Below are 21697 nucleotides of genomic sequence, written 5' to 3'. Positions count from 1 at the left end.
TTCAACAGAAACATCATACAGGGTAAAAACAGGACAGAACAAATATTCAGCGCAGTAGAAAAAAAAAAACAGAAAATAAAAAGCAAAAAAAAAAAAGGTTGTACTCGTTTTGAAAGGGGGAAACCAGGACCCCGCAGATCGACTGTACAGACGCTCCCTGCTTCTGAATGGGCTCCAGACTGAAGACGTGTTAAACGCTGCTGGATGCCGAACTGACAGGTACACTGACGGGGAGCAGCCACTGCGAGCCCCGCACAGGAGGAATAAGAAATTGCTTCACCCACAGGCTGAAGGGGGGCTTTAGACTCGGACTGGGACTGAGCCAGGACACTGGGGCGAACCCCCTTACTCTTTCAACAGCTGTCAAGCCATCCCCTAATGACCAAGCAGTCAGGAGATGGGGTGAACGCGTCTGAAGAATTGCCCCACAGGACAGCACAGTGTCGCCACAAGGGGGCGCTGAAGAGTGAAGAGGACCCCCTACTGGTCCACTAGAGAGAGGGCTGTGTCAACATCATGGGGGTTCACATGGGATGCTAGAGGTTTTCTTGGGGACCGTTCCCCAGAACAACTGTGACAGCGGATTGAGATGATTGACTAGCTCTCCATCCAATCACAGCTGCCGGCTCTATTAACCTCAAGACAGCACGAGTTTCCTCCTGCCCCTGCATTTGCCCCACCACAGATCACTTCAGCAAATTCTCAAACTACTGCAAGTGCAACCAAAACACAAAACGAAACAGAGTCCCGGATTTCCAAGAGCAAGTAAAGACACCTAGAACAATCAGACTGACCACAAACAGGGAGAAGAGATTTGAGCAAAATGGCTTCAGGAGACAGCCTGCAGTTTTTTTAATTCACCGATCGCTCACTGGACAACCCCCAAACCTCCTGCTGTCCTGGAACTACATGAATCTGTGTCTAAACCTCCCCTGTTGTACTATTAGTGACTATGACCTTTTTTCTACCCTCCCTGGCCCTGTCTGACCTCTGTGGCTCTTCGTGGCCTAAGCAGCTTCTGTACAGGCCACAGAGTGATCACAGCCCTCTTCATCCTTGAAGCCTGGTTTAAACACTGCATTACGAAGAACAAAAAAAATTAGCTTACAAATTTAATAAACCAGTGGTTAAACTGAACAAAAGGAGAATACTTTTAGAGAGATATGAAATAAGGTGCTAGTTAAGAGTCTTTGAAGCTTGTCGAGTTGACTAAAAGTTGATGTGGACCTCAACATTATGATGTAACCTTGGTCATGCTGGAACACGGATGACATCACAAAGGAGGCTGCCTGGCTGTTTACAGTGGTCTCTAGGCATCATGTCGCAGCATTGTGATGTCATTCAGCTCATCTGGCCTTAAGCAAGCAAAAACAGTTCCACACATTGGAAAAGCCTTGAATGACAGAGCAGATGGGAAGAACACTGGAAACGCCAAGCAATGCCCTTCTGTCTGAAGAGAATCCTTCATTTTGTGAATGTCAAGTCATTTTAATATGCCTTAAAATTGGAATCACCTAGGTCATCCCGGCGTATTATTAACTTGACATCACCACAAGTCTTTTGCAAGTTCGCCTTGGGAAACGTTCCACAAGATCGTTGCCTTTCCACCATGGCTTGCCCCTGGTCATTCCTGTGGAGTTTTCACACAAATTCCAAGTACGATCCTCACAGGACAACATGAGGGACACCAAGCAAAGTTCTAAGTAATAACAAACCGGGCTGACAGTCAAATGTACAGAGACAGGACACAAGGTAGTTGGAGAAAAGGGAGAGGAGAAAGAGAGGGGTACCAAGTGAATGCCCCAGAAACATCTATCATGGAGTATCCCGGTACTGTCCTGCTCTAGTCGAGTAATTGTACAGTGATGGCATACCAATATCATGGGAAAAAGGAGATGTGAAAGTCTCTTGGCAAACACATGGGTGGGCCTTCCTAAGGAGTAACAGTATAGTATAATCCACTAAACCAAGCGAGGGCTTATTATAAAATAACACTTCACACAGCAGAACGCTGCGATCTGGAAATGTGCCTGGGATCCCATCTCGAGCAGCGTTTCCTACATCCTGCTCTTCCGCACCTGGGGCAGCAGGCGGTGCTCGGGGTCTGAGGGTTTGAGCTAAGAAAGCTGTCAGGAAGGGGACTTGAACAACAACAAGCACAGGGACACAAACACTGGCCCATATCCATGAAAAGGGTGGAATCAGGCGTTACCCCTCTGTCCACCATGCTGTACATAACACAGAAGAGACTGGGTGCAGACGCCTGCATGAAGATGGTGAGGGTAGGGCAACCTTTCATAAGAAAGCAAACAGTAGTGGCTTTTGTCAGATGCTACCGATTTAGGTTCCGTTACCCCCAAAACCACACAATATGTAGAATCCGAGATGCCAATCTGTTTGTACAAGAGGGCAAACGGGATGCCAGGGAGTGGGGTTTAAAAAACGTTCTGCCATATGGGACATATTTTGGACAACCGAAAGAACTGACCTTGACGTAACTGGGGCCCTTCTCCTCGCATCTGCAGGGACTGAATGACACCCCCTTAGCAAGGCATTTGACCCCCAAAGAATGAGATGGTCTAAATGAGCTGTCCAATAATGCAAACAAAGCGTCCTGGCATGTGAATGTTGCAGGTCTGAGTTAAACTGTGAAGTGAAGTGCCCACAGTGGCCAGCCAGGCCGTGTGTGAGCACGTGAGCATCACGCCTGCAGCCGTGTTCAACTCCGGCCAGCTCATTGTAACTTAAAGCAAAGCCTGAGCATTTCATCTGGACTAGCGATCCACGCGCATGTGCACATCCCAGATAACATCAGAGCCTGGATCAATACAAGGGCAGCCTGGCGTAGGGCACTCTGTCTGTGCTGACTGGGGGGAGCTGTATGAAACGCGCTTCGGTCCCAGACTACAGGACGCTACAAGAGCACAAACACTGCAGCTCTTACGCACCCGGCAGACGGGCTTGCGGTAATTCCTTTAGTAAATAAACAGAGCCGAGTGCAATATAAGCGCATCCCGGAGGGAGGGCTGCCACTTGCAGGGCAGCCCCGCTCCGCACATCTGGAGCTCGTTCCCTTTCTCAGGCCGGCCTTGACGTCGTGGTCCGGGCGCTCCATCGCCATGGTGACAGAGGTGAGCCGCCAACCTCCCCCCCTACCCCTCTCCCCGCCCCGAGCAGCCGAGGCCTGGGAAGCAGGAGCATGTGATGGGAGAGGTCACGACTCCTGGCAGCCCTCTGGGAACTGCTGCCCCCTAGGGGTTGGGGGACTGATGTCATCACACTGCGCACGCCAGCCGAGTCACAGGCAGGACAGCGCTGCAGTCCCGCCTGGCTGGCGCAGCCCGATTCACGGGCCATCGCTACAACCGCTGACCGCACGACAAGCTCACCGGGTGATCCCGTTAGCGATCACTACGCGATTATATTTAAAGAAACTTGTCACACTAATCATGGATGACCCTCCATTGCAAGATTTCAAAAAAGGCTGAAAACAAGAAGCCACAGGCTCTTTAAACAGTTATTATAAGGCTACAGTGGGCCCGCCTGAAACAATGAAGACAGCTGTGGCCCAGATGTGGCCATGTACCACACTGAACGAGACCTCCTTAATAAGGTGTCCTTGAGGGCCCTGCATTAGAGGAAACTGCAGTGGAGCTTTTTCATGCTACACAATACTTACTCAAGTCCTATTCGGGAGTTTGTAAGTTTTAACTGGCAAGTTTCTCCCTCATTGCTACCCCACACCTATACTGTACTTAGTACTTAGCATGCTGTGACACACGAAGTGAGCACACATTTCAGACTCTTCAGACAGGGGATGAACAAGACAGATCCCTGAAAACAAGACTTTTCCTGCACATAATTACTGTTGTGCAACTCCGGAGCCCCGGCGAGGCAGACAGTGAGCTCCCTCTGAGTAATGACAGCTCTGGCATCCCCTCACTGTCTGCTGGCACTGAAATCAGACACAGCACAGGTGTGCGGCGCACGGCAGAGTGTACCGCTGGCCTGGCAATCCGAGCGCGCCCTGCGGAGAGCGTCCACTCCCAAGACAGCAGGAGATGTCGGATGTTGCCAAGAGGCTCATCCCATTGCTCCAGGTACCGCAGGAACCTTTCCTCTGCTCCCCCTTCCGGAAAAGGAACTCCGGTTGACTCAGACCTACCGCACAAAGGACAACTGCAGGAATGGCGGCACCTGACAAGCTGAAGGAACTGAATCTCTTCAGCCTTGAACAGAGAAGACTGCACATGATACAAGTCACTGACACAGTCCACCCAGAGAAGTTCTTCAGAATGAGCAGTGGCAGACAACTGGGGACACAAGTGGCAACTACGTGGCAGGGCATTTAAAACCCAAAACAGGAGGCATTACTTTACCATAAGGGTTGTGGGGGTATGGAACAAGGGTTACCCTGCCATGTTGTGCAAACACTGCCCTTGTGAGAGTTAAACATTCCCTGCCAATACCCTGGCTTCCACTTCTTTTGAAGGGAAGCCTGGATGAGAGGCCTGGACAGCTAAACGTGTCGAATGGGCTCCTCTCGTTTGTAACCTTAAGGTGTATATCACCCGAGACGCTACCAGACAACACACCAGCACCCTCCTGACAAGTCCTCTAACCAAAGCGCCACCCAACCAACCTGCTACCCAACTAACTGACCAATCCGCTTATCAACAGACCAACGACCGAGCCATTAATTCATCCACCCAGAGATGAAGAGAGTTTACCTCCTAACTAAATCCTAAATAAATCCCACGACCTGGAAAACGTTCATCTGAAGAGAACTATATATATATAAAAAAACACCCAGGCGCCTCAAGAAGATCCAGTACTTCCATATTCGTGCATCTCATTACTGTGATGACCCAACCCTAAGGAGAGAGGGACCACCATATTTGAGCTGCTAACAATACACCTTGGTTATGCTCTGACTGCACTGGGAGATATTAACAGTTTGAAGCCTCTTCTGAAAAACGAAACGGCTCCACTATGAACTCTGCGGTGCACTGCCAGAGCTCTCCTGGAGCCCCCAGGGCTCGAGGCTACTTTTCACAAAGGCTTCCTTGCTGCCGACGTGGGGGTCCCGTAGGAAACTCAGGTTGTAAGTCCAGCTCCGAGTGAGCGCTCCGAGCAGCGTCTGCGACGCCAGAGCACGACCCCCCCCCCCCCCCAGCCCCTGCCGAGAGCGACAGATCTGCCGGAGACCCCCCCCCCCTCGCTCACTCCTGCGTCCCCCAGTTCACAACCGGACTCCGGTCCCGCCTCCCCAAGTTTCCAAACCGCCGAGCACGCGCCGGATTGCGCAACACGCTCCGGAAGACGCGAACGAGTGCCGAGCGGAGGGGAACACTGAGTCTGTTATTGCGCTGCTGCTGTGACGGACACATTCCAGGAAATATTCCACATCCTGTCTCCATCCCCCGAGCGAGCTGCGCTGCTCGCTGTCCGCCGGCCTGGGCCACAGCGCGGGCAAAAACCCTCCGCTACTGCGCGGCACGAGGGATAAATGGGATATATTTTCGTTGCGGAGTAAAATCCAGCCTCTTTACACAGAATCCAAATCCTGTAAACGCAACTTCCAGGAAGTTCTCCACACTCTTCCACACTCTCCCCCTCACAGCTGCTTATGGAGAGCAGACCTCCACCTCCAGACCTCTTCAGGAAAGATTTCCATATCCATCTGTCCGATCGGAGTAGGAGTTAAGGAGTGGGCTGGGTGGGAGAATGTATGAATAGGACGCTATAGGAGCTGCTCAGGTACCCAATGAAAGGATGGCTCTGGAGCTGAAAAACCAGTTGCAGCCCAACTGGGTCAGCAAAGTGAACAGAGATCTAGGATGGCAGGCTAGCAGACAGCCCAAGAGATCCCAAGGTCTTCAGTGTTACAGTACCAGCCAGAAACACTCACATTCATACAGGCGAGCTACACCGGGGTCACTGTCAGAGAACACACAGAGAACTGCCCTGGAGTAAAGACTTAATTACCCTGTTGACCTGTGTGTGGCTGGAGTGTCTGCACATCAGGCTGGTTATGTGAGTGTTTGCTAAGGATGCCATATCACCCTGCAACTCACAACTGGTAACCCACTGAAGCTAAGCAGGTGTGAGCCTGGTCAGTACCTGGATGGGAGACCTCCTGGAAAAAACTAGGGTTGCTGCTGGAAGAGGTGTTAGTGGGGCCAGCAGGGGGCGCTCACCCTACGGTCCATGTGGGTCCTAATGCCCCAGTATAGTGACGGGGACACTATACTGTAAACAGGCGTCATCCTTCGGATGAGACGTAAAAATCCCAGGGTGTCTGTCGAAAAGAGTAGGGGTGTAACCCTGGGAATCCTAGCCAAATTTCCCATTGGCCCTTACCTCCTAATAGTCCCCCTCTATGAATTGGCTACATTACTCTGCTCTCCTCCCCACTGATACCTAGTGTGTGGTGAGCGTTCTGGCGCACTATGGCTGCCGTCGCATCATCTAGGTGGATGCTGCACATTGGTGGTGGTAGAAGGAATTACCCCATTACCTGTAAAGCGCTTTGAGTGGAGTGTCCAGAAAAGCGCTATATTAGTGTAAGCAATTATTATTATTATTATTATTACTGGCCTCAATGAGAGGTCAGACAATCAGCAGACACAGCTGTTCTTATTTCTCAGCCCTGCCGATTGCTCCATTTTACACGTGTTCTTTCTTCTTTTTCTCTCTCCTCTGTAGCCCTTATTCACCCGTGGCATCGGTAATTAATCGCCGTGCTTTGCCCAGTCTGTAATGAAGCCCCTTGAATGGAGTTGGATTGTTGGTCCGGCCCCGCACCACTGCCTGTGCAAAGAAGGAGGAGTCCACAAGAGGGCAGCAGCCGCCCTCTTGCTAAGCGCTGCACGTGCCACAGTGACCACAGCACCGAAATAACGGGCTCAGGTTCACACGACGTGCTGGCCCGTGTCAGCATCTACTGAGCGAGTGAGTGAAAGGTGGGGCTGTAGGGTCAGCTGGGCGGAGCACAGACGGGTCTGGACCGTGGTGCTCTGCTGAAGGCAGGCTGTGCTCCACCATGGTAAAAACACTAGACAGGAATGGTAAATGCATGGTAAACCCTAGAAAGGTTCCTGAGCAAATTTCTGGTGTTTAACTCTCATGAGGGCAGTTTACTTTATCACTTCATTGACTTTATTAGCCCTATACAATTTCTTGCGTTAGGAATTTGTCTTTTTGCATACCCCAGCTTGCTCTCCATGAGGCACACAGACAGGGAGAGAAGCTTGGGGTCAGAGTGCAGGGTCAGCCATTGTACAGTGCCCCTGGAGCAGGTGGGATTAAGGGTCTTGCTCAGGGGCCCAACGGGGCAGGACTCCTCTGCCGGCTGCGGGATTTGAACTGGCAAACCTTCCAGCCACAGGCGCAGATCCTTAGCCACAGAGCCACCGCTCCGCCCTGGGTTAGATATTGCTACAACTGATACAAAAACAAACCCGACTCTTATTCTGCACTGTTAACAGGCACGACTGAAAGTACATGCTGGAAGTGCTTTCCTGTTCCCTGTGACACCACACACACGGCGCGCGCAGCGCTGCTGGCTCAGGGGAGAGAGCTGGTGTCAGCGTTCTGACTGCTCACCCAGGGGCTCAAAGAGCACAATCCACACAGCCGAGAGCTCACACGCTGCGCGTGACGGAACCCGGGGGCCAGTGACAGGAGGAGAAATTCCCTGCATTTCTGTGGCACTTCTCATCCCAATGGATCCCAAAGAGCTTTCCGAATAGAAGAGACATCCCACCGCGTGCAGGATCGGGAGCCCCTCCACAGCGCCGGTCAGGTGGAGAGTTGAGGTGGAGGCAGAGGAGATTCAAACGAGACCAGCGTGTACAGCCCTGGGGTCGAATTTAGCCCCCACACCAGGGTCTCGTCTCTTTCAAATTACGCCGTGGGGCAGGTCGTTATTGAGCAAGCAGACAGTTTAGTGTCCCATCGATAGGGCGGCACTTCTTGTCACCACACATGGGTATTGATGGAAAAAGTCTAAACCTGAAGAAACAGCGCCACCTACTGGTCCACCAAACCACTGACGGCTGCAACTGTCCTTAGAGGCCTCCAATCCCAAGACACCTGTCCAGATCGAGCCACAAGGTGGGAACACTGCGGGAAGGGCCATTTTGTATTTTAGGAGCTTGATTATTCTTTTAACGCATTTTTCAAAATGAAGAAAAAGTGCTTGCAAAACATCAAATTTCTCCCCAAGCCCTTTCCCTTTGTAGGAGTTACTCCTCCAAAGCCTCTATTCCTCCACACTGGCGTAGCGCTATTAAACTTGCACAATTTCTTTCAGAAAGGCAGGAGATGGCTTTAGTGAAATCATCTTTGGAAACCTCCCTGTTAGCGTTCCCAGGCTGCCCCAGTCGACGCTATCTTTTGTCTGAGACCATTTGTCTCAACAGGCTTTTTAAATGAAGGATAATTATTTCAAACTTGCTGATAATCCTTTCGCAAGAGCACAGAAACAGCTACTGCTTACCGGATTACCGTAATGACTTCAGCCTGCTGGGAAGTACAGGTTTACTGGAGAAACACAAGCAATGCACTGTACTGCATAATATCAGCTTAATGGCCAGACTATAAAGAACAGCACGTCTAGATAATAGCAGTGCCTGGGCCACAGTGTACACTGAAAGATAACTGAATCCCCCATTAACAGCTGTGAATCCGGGCTGTGTCAGTGAGCTTGGACTGAACAGGCCAGTTTTTCTACAAAGCCATTAATACAACCAGAATAGTTTGTATTGTTTCAGAGTGTGACTCCTCAGATAAACCCCCCAGGCTGCTGTATTGGTGTGAACATGTGCAATTTCTGGGTTCCTGGGCTGGTGCACCTATACCCACCCCCCCATCTCGAAACACACCCACTCCATCAACGGAGCATTCCACAAATTCCACAGCCCCACCATTCCAGAAGCGCACACGATTCCTGTGGGCACAGGGAATGCAGAATCCCCCTCGGCAGCCCAAATTCCCCCCAGCGCCGCTCTCTTCCCGTCACAATCCCGTTCCGCGCCACGCATTCCTGCCATTCCGACACTCCGCAAGCGTCCGGCCCCAGCGTTCCCGCACCTTGTCCCGGATTCCTGGGAGGGGCACTCCAGGACCTGCAGCAGCTGGGACACGTGCTGCTGGGGTCCTACAGTAAACAGGTCTCAGGCTTCGCTGCAGGCCATCCCCAAGACATTTTAAGGTTAAACCATCCTCCAATGGATTAAATGCAAACGAAAGAGACCTTTGCCCCTCCTGCAAATGCATGCATTCAATAAAATGGGCCTGTCTGCATTGCAGTGTGGAGCTCGGACAGATCTGATATAGGGCTGACAGTGGTGTCACAGTGAAGACCTTCCCCAGACTGGACTCTGGAAGAGCAGCGCGACTCTCACAGAAAAGCAAAGGATTGTGGAATTTCTTCCGTTCAATGCTGCCCATTTTGGGGCGGGAAGCAAACTTTACGTGACCTCTGCTTTTCCTTGTATTGTCTGCATGAACGATTGTCTGTTCAGTCATTCTAAATCGGTACCCCTGAGACAAAGCAGACCGCAGCTCAGATAAGGGCTCTGCTGATGGCTCCGAGCAGCGCTGCTCGCGACTGGGGGAATTACTCTTCAAACGTCTGCAGCAGGCTGGTCACTGGACCTTGAGCGCTCTTATCTCGACGCCTCAGACAACAAATGAAAAGTAATGGGATATATCTCAGTGTGTTTTCGAGGAGTGACATCGGGAACAGGATTTAGAGCCCCGAGCTTAAAGCAGCCCAAGGGTTTCACCACGACGTACTGCTCGAACTCAGAAATATAAAGAAAGGGAAAACGCTGCCCTCCAGCTGACGAGGATACTGCCGTAAACGACTGTTTTGTCCCTTGTGCCCACAGGACCCCTTACAAAGGGGTCTCCTGACCCCAGCGCGGTGTCTCTGGGGGCACGGCCTGTCTGGCAGCTGGAATCGCCTCAAATGAGCTACCGAACCCCAGCGCTCCGCTCACAGACAGCCCCCCCCGTCCTCCATATGCTCCGAGGAGATTAGCTCTCCGACCGGGACAGACTCTTCCCTCACGTTCCCGACTGCCTGCTGTGCTGCCAAGAGTGTGCCCCGCTCCCTCCCCTCTCCAGCGGCCCCCTGCGCCCCCTCCGCCAGCCCTCAGTAAGACCCGACACATGACTGGGATCACGGCGAGGCATGGAGGTGGGCGGCAGCTTGTTTACAATGGGCATTTCTTCTCACACGGCCAGGGAGAGATTCCTAATCCGGCCCTCTTGCGAAAACGGAGCAGGCTCCCGCTGCTTGGAGGCTCACAAACTGCTGCAGGTTCGAAAACCAAGCCGAAGGAAGTTCCACTCTCCGGGAACTCAGGACTCCAGCCTCTCCCGACAGAGTCTTCCGCGTAATGAAGCCGGAATGGATCAAAAGCACGTATGCACCAATGGCCGGTTACAATCGGTCACTGGACTAATACAGAACAGAGGCATTCTGGGGGATACATGAGCAGGGACTTGTGGTGACCCCACTTCAGCATGAAGGCTGTCTCCGATTCGTTCTTGGGGATCCCCATGAGGAGATGAAGTGTTTGTGCTGTGGGTGTGCAAGTTGATGTTTTACCGCAGACACACGCAGACACACGCAGACACACGCAGACACACGCAGACACACGCAGACACACGCAGACACACGCAGACACACGCAGACACACGCAGACACACGCAGACACACGCAGACACACGCAGACACACCGCTGGGTGACAGCTCAAGGAGCACCAAGCACTCTCTGCTGCCGGGGGTCTGTCGCTGGAGCTGGTTCCGTTCTACAGAGGCTGCCGATTGGGTTGGGTCATCGCAAGGCATTGAGGCAGCAGAGGGTCAGTTCACAGACCCCCAGGACATCCGACAGCATCCTCAGATGGGCCAGGCTTCGGGAGGCACTTAGAACTTCACCGTCGGGTAAAAACAGCACAGCGAGTGCCAGAGCAATGCTTTTGTACACAAAACTGCCATCCCCTTTAATACCCCTCCAGCTAAACCCTATAAACTGAGGAAATCAGATTACGCTCCTTAAACCAGCTCGCCGGCGTCTAATCCATAAAAGCCAGGACAGCAGCGCTGCCTCTCTGTAGAGAACGAGGAGCCCTGCCTCCCTCTCTCCCAACGCCTGCCTCCATTCAACGACACCCAGGTCGGTCTGCGATGCCCAGCGAGCCGCCCCTCCTCAAAGCAGGCCTCAGCCCTCACTCACAGACAGGCCAGAGAAACGACGGCCTTCGCCAGCGCGTTCCTGCTGACTACCGGCAACCTTCGCCATCCGTGTGACAGCAGTAAAGCTCGACTACTCATCACTCACACGTGCTGCTGGGGTTCTACAGTAAACAGGTCTCAGGCTTCGCTGCAGGCCATCCCCAAGACATTTTAAGGTTAAACCATCCTCCAATGGATTAAATGCAACGGAAAGAGACCTTTCCCCCTCGTGCAAATGCATGCATTCAATAAAATGGGCCTGTCTGCATTGTAGTGTGGAGCTTGGACAGATCTGATATAGGGCTGACAGTGGTGTCACAGTGAAGACCTTCCCCAGACTGGACTCAGAAAGAGCAGCGCGACTCTCACAGAAAAGCAAAGGATTGTAGAATTTCTTCCATTCAATGCGGCCCATTTTGGGGGTGGGAACAAACTTTACGTGACCTCTGCTGCGCTCACTGCCCCAGCGGTCCACTGCCTGCAGTGTTTTTACACCCCTCTTCACCTCCAGGGTTCTCTGCGAGTCCGAGTTTGTGTTCAAGGTAACCTGAAAGACCCATCTTGCTGTCTCCTTCTCGCGTCGCGAGGTTGTGCTGTTTTTGTGGTTTGCGAAGTCTAGGGAGGAGCAGGGAGCTCAGAAGTGGCTCACACCACAGTGGGTCCAGGCATTAACCTGAGGAAAACCGCAGAACAGGGAACGAGACACTCCGAGCAGAACACGCTGCCACAGCTGTAGAATGTGTGAAATCAGCACCAATAATCTCAGCGGAATGCAAACTGTCTGCTGCCTTCAGTACACAAACAGCCCTGGACAGAATAACAGAGACACCGAATCCCTAAACTGCTCCCTGAAACACACACTTACAGGACACAAGACAGACCCTCAGTGCCGATATCCCACAATCGGAAAACCTTTTGCCTTGAGCATCGGTACAACACGATACGCCATCTGTACACGACGTAGTACATGTATTGATATTCACATCGCCCCCCATACTGTGATGAGTCAATGTGTCATGTTTTGAGTCTTATTTCATTAGTCATGACAATATTGAACCTCACTGCACATTTCTTTATTAATCATCTGATTGGCACCCAGTCTGCAAAACAAGTACCTCACACCTTTGTCACATGCGATTCTTTTTTACAAGAGAATGCACAGGGCTGTCCAACTGAAACAAAATGGTTTAACTTATCTCATAGTTTCCCAAATATTTCATGAGGCTGTTGCCAAAGACACCCTGGCAAATCAAAGAATTATTGCCATCAAGCTGAATTCAGTGAACATTGAGGAGATCTAGAGAAATGTTAGTGTGCTCATGGCCTGCCTAGCAGGACAGCAGGACAGCAGCTGGCCGAGATCTCTCACACGCTGTGCGGAGTGCACAGCGCCTGAACAATGGAGCACTCCATCCCTGTAATCCCCGACTCCCTGTTGGAGGGGCATACAGTCAGTAGGGAATGAAAAATGTCCTGGCTGATCCCCGGCTGGTACAATAGCCGGAAAGCAGGCCTGTGTGTCAGGGACAGCCAGCAGCCAGCGAGTGCACACAGACGCACACGACACACCGCCACCCAGCTCAGACTCCACCTTCGACACAGCAGCCCTCACGCAGTCCCCGAGGCCCAGGCTTCTTAACCCCAGCAACACTCAACACAATCGGAACTGATCTACTGAACAATAAAAAGTCTGGTTCTCTGGCACTAAACGACTGAACACCCTTCTGAACGGCACCGGGGCTCCGAGCTACTGAACACCCCACAGAACGGCACCTGGGCTCTGAGCTACTGAACACCCTTCTGAACGACACCAGGGCTCTGAGCTACTGAACACCCTTCTGAACGACACCAGGGCTCGGAGCTACTGAACACCCTTCTGAACGACACCGGGGCTCCGAGCTACTGAACACCCTTCTGAACGGCACCGGGGCTCCGAGCTACTGAACACCCTTCTGAACGGCACCGGGCCTTCGAGCTACTGAACACCCTTCTGAACGGCACCAGGGCTCCGAGCTACTGAACATGCTGCAGAACAGTACTCGAAACCATGTAATACAGCTACAGTACAGTCATAACAACCTGATCTGCAGTTACAGGCAGTTTTCAGAGCTGGGGAATGTGGGGTCAGCCTTCCTCGTGACACAGTGAGGCTTCTCTGCCCAGAAGTGCTGACAGCCACAGTTCAGGGGAGGAACAGTGCACTCGATTCCCACTGAACGCCTTCCTTCCTGGCATGCTCTCACCACAGCCACAGCTTGTCCAAACAGACTGCAGCCACCAGCCAGCAAGATTAACCCTGTGTGGCCAGCTGACCACTAACTCCAAGCTCTGCCACAGGCTGAACAACACAGGAGGCGGCTGATCGAGGCCCAGACGAGCTGCCGAGATCTCTCTTCCTCTCTTTGAAAGCCATCCGGTTATGGGTTAATATATGTGGTTCATATACCTCATATCTTAGTCTATGTGATCTGTAGCTTCAAACACTCAATCCTCAAATTTGCACAATACTGAAATTAAATAGTGATTAGATATTATTGTCCCTTTAATCTCCCAGTGCAGTGGCTTAATTTGTGTGCAGAACGAAACAAGAGCAAATTGACAATCAAATGGCATGATAGTGAATGAGATAGACTCTAATCTAAACAGTTACTTCAAACATTTCATCACTACATTTGGACAATGTTGTCGCCAACTGTGTACCAAATGAACAGAACTCATTCTTGCCCTCTCTGTATCTGTGTCGTACGCTTGCAGGTTGTCAGCGACTCAGCTCAACTACAGGGTCCTAAACACCCCACAATGCAGAGAACTGAAAAGCTCAAGGCTGGTGCAAACTGTCTGCTGATCAGTGATGGAGAAATCTTTACAACAGAACAGTGCCTTTCAGCACCTGGGAACACCAGGACAGCCCCTCCGATTCACGGTCAAGACCAAGCAGTCACGCCAATCAAGCCAGAGACAGACAGACCAGCACATTCAGAGGCAGCTAGATCGCGAGCCAACGGCACGGGAGAAAGAAAGCAAAGTGGGCAGAATTCCTTGCCCTGCGACGGGCGGGACTCACTGACCCAGTGTCGCGGGGTGCTGTCTGGGGAGCGGGGCTGGTACCTCTGCAGAGACACCCCGCCATCCTCCCCCAGCAGCTCCAGCCCCAGACTGGGGGCCTCAGGGGTGCCAGGGGGCCAGGACAGCAGCGAGGCCAGGGGGTAGTGAGAGATCATCGGGCGCCGGGGGGAGGCAGGCATCCAGGCAGGGAGTCTCACTGACTCTGCACTCTCCCCTCTCCCGGCAGACCGGGCATGTTCCAGACTGGGATGTCGTCGGCGGCAGGCAGGGAAAAAATCAGTAATCTTCTGCCTTCAAAATGTAACCTCTTCGCTCTGCGCCGAGCTTTTCTTTGGGCACATGATCCCCGTGAGATATCCCCTCTCCTCTCCGGATGCAACTGCTCCTCCACACTCCTACGGAGCCCGTTCGTCAGGAGGAAAGAAGACGAGAGCGTCTGGGAGCTAGCCGTGCCAGTGCTGGGGGCCAGTCTCCGGCTCCGTGCCGATCCCAGTCGGAGCTCCGAGTGCAGATTCCAGCGCCTGCAGGTGCGACGAGCTAGGCGGCGCTCTGTCCCCTGGGTGATCCTCTGGACCTGTACTCCACTCTGTGCGGGTCAGGAGTCCCAATCCGGCCAATCTCTGCCCCCCTGTGGCGTGCTGGTCTGCAGTGGGCTGTACCCAGTCTGCCCAGCCGGTGTTCCCAGAGGCAGTGTCCACCTGCCTCCAGTTGCTGGTGGCTGATCCGGATGCGGACCCTGGCTAGTCTGGCTGGAACCCCTAATGCTCACTGGCTCTTTCCAACCCGAGGAGCTCTGCTGGCTGTCCTCAGGACCTCAGTCCCAGTTCCCCCCCCCCCACCCAGTGGTCTCTCCCAGTCTCTCCTCTCGCAGTCTGCTCTGGTTTCAGCGTTGCCTACGGCCGTGCTGCTGAGGGGTTCCCTTCTCCCTCCAGGCTGAGCAGTGAAGTCTCTGGAGGGCTGTCCCGTAATTATTCCTCTCCGTCTGCCGCCCCCCCCCCAGCTCTCCCTCTGAGTGGGTGTGCGTTCCCGAGCGGAGCCTGCTGAGCGCCCTCTCGCAGTCCTGCCTCTGCCACAGACCTGGGATAAACACTGTTGTCTCTCTCTCTCAGAGCTGCCAGTGCAGGGGGGGTGGAGAGAGAGAGGCAGACCCGCCCCTCCCAGCGTCCCAGCAGGCTGGCTGTGAGCGCGGAGGCTGAGCGCTCCGGGGAGGACAGGATCGTCCTGTGGGCTCCTCTGGCTGGGAGCGGGTCTGCAGACCAACCGCTCAAAACTCTTCTTGACCCAGTGAGCCCCAAGAAGAGCTGGCAATGATCAGCTGACAGGGAATAAAGGAGCGCTGCCTGTGCTGTGCGTTATTAGAAGGCAAGCTGGTCCAATTGTGCAATCAAGCTAAAGTGTCAGTTTGAGATAAGAACTGGTTTGTAGTTGATTAGGACTTGCACATGAAGCCCAGAAGGGGGTTTGTGGAGAATTCCTTTATTCTCCTGCCGTTTCCTGCAGAGTGCTGACTAATCGATTGTGCAACTTGTCTTCAGTTTTAAGTGTAAACTCAATATCTTCCTAAAAACCCAACAGAAAAAAAATTAAATTAAAAAATCAGCTAATAGATTTGTCAACCTTTACTAGCTTAATTAACTAATTCATCTACCATACAATTAAAGAACTGAATAACAATGTTATTTCCTTCCTATTTTGGACACGACCCTAATTAAACAACGATAAACATCGTGCTAGGTTTTTATTCACCCATTAACTATATATCAGAACATTTTCATGACCTTTATCATTGCTTCCCTACAGTGGATAGAAGATGTAAATAATACGTCAACATTTACACCCAACTCTTTCTCATAAGCTTCCTCTGCAGCTCTGAAGTTCTGCTTCCTGTTTAGAACACACTGCACCTTTCTGCCACCTGTGTAGCCAGAAAACCCACACAGACCTCCGGAAGAACATGCAGACTCCACACAGACAGTGCACAAAGCCAAAATTGAACCCAGGACTCTAGAGCTGAAATGCTACAACGTAAAACATCAGGGCACCCAGCTAGGCGTTTACCAAACTATTGTGGAAGTATTACTTAAGACTAAGACATCTCTAGTTATCTAGAGAAACAGCAATACTATTAGGAACTGTTACAAAGATGCGGCTAGTTTTGATTCTGCCCTATTGCACTGCCAGTTAAGTTAAAAACACTTCTTTAAATGCAACAAAATAGAACACACAAGCTCCAGGCACAACAAGGAGCAGGTTCTCTACATTCAGGTTTTTAATACAGAGAGCACCTTCTACAAAATGAGAAAAAAACATTTCACTGACTCGGTGCATCTTAGCAATGTCTCACACACTGAGTGGGCGGTGAAGTTCAGCAGAAAGCAAGTTCAGAGAAATAATGAAGAGGACACGTCTACATTAGAGAGCAAATCAGAAAACCTCCTAACTGCCTGGCTGGAGCCTCTTCATTTACACAAACGCTTCGCGGTTTTCTGTGTGACCGTCAACTGTACAGCTCTCCGAGTCAGCGATGTTCTGCGAGGGCAGTTACAGATTTATGGGCTCCTTGTTAAACAACAGCTAAGGGGAAACGGGCTGCACTTTGGCCCTGCTTCACTGGTACTGCAGGTTAATGCTAATTCCACATCCGGATATCTGTCCGTGTGTGTACAGTACCATTCAAGTATCACATGCATGGAGAATAACAGAGGTCATTCTTCCTCAGCAAAATCCCTGACATCTTTCCCATCAACCATCTTCATTTATGACCCACAACAGATACAGATCTCTCAACATTATGGCTTCCTTTTAGTAGGACCTTTGTACAGGTGTGTCTGTTGCCTGATCAATGCTCTTATGGTGGCTTTAGTCCATTTTCTCCGAGTCTCTCACGGTTTCTTTTTATTCCTATATCATTCCTACACTCCCGAAAGACTTGCAACTCCAGTTTTCCCAAAACCGGGAGAGTGGTTCAACTATTCTCTGGCGGAGCTTTGCAGTATTTTCAGTGTGAGGAAATGGCTGCCACTACCATCAAAAACTTCTTCATGATATCTGTATTATACTTTAATAAAGAACAGATCTGTTCCCTCTCCTCTCTGCACATGGTTGCTTCTGAACACTAGTGTGTGAGACATGGGCGTCTGTCATTCTGTGGCTCTCTGTGAACCCAGGTACAGGAATCTAGGCTTGTGGGTTTAAAAGGCAGCTGATTTTGGGGAGCTGTCCCGGTTTAAGGTTTCTGCGTCTCCACAGGGGGGCGAGGCGGGCGAGCAGCGGGCGGGGGAACATGCAGCTGTAAGGGCAGGCCTGTGTGAAACGGCTCTGTTCAGGGGTGCTCAGCTGGAACCAGGCGGCACTCCGACACACAACGCACAAACAACTTACACTTCACCCTACCACAGAGTCAAAAACAACCACGCACTCGCCTTCATTGCAATGCACTTGGGCTTCGATAACACTACGACAGGCTGGCCATCCAGCCAGAATACAGTACGTACACTCTCAAACACACAAACACACACACGACCACTGGCCATGGCCTCTGAGGCCAGGCCCAGCCAGGTGAAAGGAGCTCAGGTCTAGCTGTGAGATCGCAGTTGACTCAGCCTCCTTCAGCCCTGCAGGGGACAGTGTGAGGAGACTGGTCCAGAGAGACACAGACTCACAGATTGAGGAATCATGAGAACAGGGCTGCGCCTCGATTTCATTTCATTTTGGGGGCTACCACAAGACACGACTTTCTAAGAGTTCAGATAACTACAGCAACTCCTGTCCTCAAAGTTCAGAGGCTGATTTGTATTACACCTCCAATCCTAATGACCTAATTGCACAAAGTGTTTTAATAAGAAATCAAATATGCAAAGCCAAAGAGATTTAGAAGTTGTCCTAACAAAGGGGGTGTTATTCATCACCTTATCTACTACTTGCAATGTCTTACAAGAATAAAATTAATACCAACAGCGTCTGATGTAACTGAGGATGGGAACCAAAGCAGAGAACTATATGGACAACGTTTTTGAACTGGTTTGATTAACGATCAGGTATGTGCTTTAACATAGAATTTCAAGGTCTTAGTAAAGGAAAAACTATGATGCAGTGCAAAAAGGTTGGTTACTGTGCACTTGTAATTCATTTGCAATCCCTCAATTAAAGTATTAGCAAGACATCGATATATTTTCTTTATTGATCTTACCGCCTTTGATGTGCATAAATTATCTTTACTTACCTGTTGAACATTTTAAAAACAAAAATGGCCTAACTGCATTTATCAAAGCTTTAACAATCATTTTGTATAAATGGTACAAAATGCACTGTCCCAGAACTGGACTTCCTGTGCTAAAGTCAATGAACAGCCACAGCAGAGATACAGATGTTAGACCTCTCACTCCAATCGGAAATACTGGACTGCCCAGCAGCACGCAGTCCTTACTAATTGCCCAGCCAGTTAAGTTAATCACTGACCATCACCATATGCAACCTCACCCACACTATTCCAGGATTAGTTAGTGCCCCAGGTAGTCCTTGATTTCTTCATGCAGTCTATAGAGGAATGCAGAGTGCAGTCTTTCCGCTAACTTGTTAAGAGCTACTTTGCTATAAAAGTCTTTATTAAGTCCAATAAACTGTTAGAAACAAAACCCTCACAAATGAGTAGGCCCATATATCAAACCCATCCTCACACATTACTAACTGGGCTGTCAAGCTAAGCAACAGGAAGTGAAGGGGGAAGACTTATGGTGTTGCGTAGGCTTCTGAGCACAGATCTGTCGATGGGCACTGTGCGACAGCAGATTCAGTCCGTCCTCTTTGAGCAGAGCTGACAGAAAAGCGGTTGTATTTCTGAAATATCTAGCGAGGCAGTGTTGTATTTAAGCCCAGCGAACAACATGAACTGAGGCATAGGAGAACCCTGGAGATGCTCTCACACAGGAACAGGACAGGAGGCACAGCAAGTGACTGAGACACTGGAGCTGCACAACTGCCCAGCTCATTCCAAGGCTAAAAGCAATATTCAGGAGTGACTGAGTAGTTAAAAAAGTAATCTTTTTTGCATCTTTCTGCCCAGCTCTCTTAACTTCCTAAGAACATAATTTAGGGGGGAACTTTGGCCAATCTAGCCTGTCTGAAGCCCAGCAGCTAATTGATCCAAGGATCTTATCCAGCTGTTTCGTGAAAGAAACCAGGGTATCTGCTTCAAAGACATAGCTGGGCAGCTTGTTCCATACCCCCGCCTCCCTTTGTATTAAGAGGGGCTTCCTGGTCTCGGTTTTTAATATACTTCCCCATGCGCTTGTATCTCGAGTCCTCTTTCACTGTTGATGCCGAGTCATTTTTCACCCCCTCGTCTCCGACTGTGTCCTCCCTCTCCTTGCCTTACGGTAAACCTTGTTCTCTCCCACATCCCTTCTCCCCTCCCTCGGATTCAACAACAAGGTTTCAAGTATTCTGTTCCTTTCATCCCCCTCCCTCGGCTCGCGATTTCTCTCTTTGCTGTTTCTCCTTGTTGTTTTTTCTCTCCTCTCTCCCGGCGTGTTTTCGTCTCTCCCCGCAGCCACAGCCTGCTGACACAGCGATCCTGCCCCGCGGTCTGGGCCGGTTTACACAGCTGGCTGCACTCCGCCAGCAGCGCAGACCAGAAACACGCACACGCAGAGAGGAAAAAAAAAAACTCCGCATCCTGTCATTAAAAACACCAGGGAGACTTTGCTACTCATTAAGCCGAATCTCAGCCCGTGTTAGGAAACAAATGTCAGCAGAGCCCCGCGCTCCCTCACGTACAGTATTTCAGCAACACGTTTGTTAACTGGCACATAGAAGAGCGCTCTCTCAAGATGAACTAAACACAAGAAGTGTGTTTCTGATCCGCTGAAAAATATTTATGCTTGACTTCTTAAACATTTGCTTTAACTCAGAAATGAGCCATGAGCGGCGGGCTCCTTCGGTGTGTCTAGTGCGCACACAGGCCACTCAGTTAAGGACACTGTGGTGTGACATTTTAAAATAGTCTTTTCTGCAGGTATAACGACCGGACCGCCGGCTTTCATACCGGACAAGCCCTCGTACACTCCACTGCTTCGACCGTATAATGAAACTCGAAAGGTGAATACGTCATCGCAGGCCTGCGCAACCTCTGACCGCATCGTGACGTCACGCATTTGGGCTCAGTTTGGACGGTTCCTTAGAGCCCTGCTGTTCTGCGAGACTGACCCCCCCCCTCCCAAGCAGTTCTCTTCCTGGACACTCGAAGCGTCTCGCTCCAAATCATCCCCTTTTAAAAGCACGAGTGATTTTACCGATCTTGCGATTAGGTTGCGAGTCCTTTATCGGTTCAAGTGTTGTGTTCTCTTAAATCGGTTGTGGTGAGAGCGATGTTCGGCACACACGGGAGGTGCTGTAGGAACGCGGCGGTTTTATGGCGGATTGATTGGTGTGTTGGTGATGTCTTAAATGGCTTAAACTCGCATTTGCCGAGGTTCCCGGGGGTTTCGCCGAGGCTGTGTGGGAATGCCACGGTACACCATCTCGGATGTTTACAAGGAGTTCTTGACGGGCCGTGAAGTTGCATCAGACCCACAGAGAGCGAGATAAACTCTCTGTAAAGAGTGTGGAAATTCTGCGGGAAGTCCTCCCCCACGGTCATTTTTCATAAAGGAGGTCACAAAGTGCGGTTAACCAAGATGTTGTTGGGGAGAAGTACAGTAAAACACCACAAACACCACTACCTCTCAAGGCGCGAACTGTAATTACAAACAACAAAGAGCAACTCGGATAATTAGTGTGATGCTCAAAACGTCCTGAGAATTGTGTTTAAATATACAAGAATGAGTTCCTGAAAGCCACTACATCTCTGGTTACAGAGTAACTCCTTTCAAGCACTTATTTACAATGAATAAAGCAGAGCTAATATTCCAAGTACCATAATACACACACTGCACCCTCTTCCACCTGTTACTTATATAGACACGGGATTGTCATCTAGATGTACAATTGATTAAAACGATTTTACTGCGTAGCCCGTTAGAACATATCTAAAAACAACGCTAGTAAAACTCACATTCTTACCTTTGTGCGAATCACGCTTTTGAAAGTTTTTTTCCCGTTCGCGTTTGTTTTTGAAGTCATCAAGGAAACCGTGCCAAATCGTTACTCCATCGACTGACAGGACAGTCTGCGACATGTATGTAGGTCCTTTCAGAAATGGATTTTGAAATCCCTTTAAAACGACTAGAGATTCCCAGGGGAGCCCATCACGGCACCAGTGGTGCAAACGGAATTTGGACAAAATCCCACAGACCCCGTACCCCTGTTGCATTCTGGGTAACACCCCACCTGACACCCCTCTTTTAAAACATCTACTTGACAAACATCTTGAAAGGATGT

General features: G+C 50.7%; 1 protein-coding gene across 6 annotated transcripts in view; it reads right to left on the bottom strand.

Moving 5' to 3' along the window:
• rgl1 (ral guanine nucleotide dissociation stimulator-like 1) overlaps positions 1 to 21697 on the bottom strand; it is a 49678-nt gene that overhangs the window by 18460 nt on the left and 9521 nt on the right. Inside the window, exon 1 of one of the 6 annotated variants that reach the window (XM_088599203.1) lies at positions 21380 to 21618. The exons of 2 other annotated variants lie outside the window; for them this stretch is intronic. In XM_088599203.1, coding sequence (XP_088455329.1) covers positions 21380 to 21439 — 60 coding nt within the window. In that variant the 5' untranslated portion in view covers positions 21440 to 21618. Of the gene's footprint in view, positions 1 to 988; positions 1183 to 14322; positions 15413 to 21379; positions 21619 to 21697 lie in introns of those variants that run through there. 3 more of the 6 variants (XM_088599200.1, XM_088599201.1, XM_088599202.1) reach the window with 3 other exon arrangements.

The sequence above is a fragment of the Lepisosteus platostomus genome, chromosome 11, assembly GCF_059453375.1.
Source record: "Lepisosteus platostomus isolate fLepPlt1 chromosome 11, fLepPlt1.hap1, whole genome shotgun sequence".
In the NCBI taxonomy this organism is placed as follows: Eukaryota; Metazoa; Chordata; class Actinopteri; order Semionotiformes; family Lepisosteidae; genus Lepisosteus; species Lepisosteus platostomus.
Note: the sequence above shows the minus strand (reverse complement) of the source record. Positions and strands in the feature narration are given on the sequence as shown.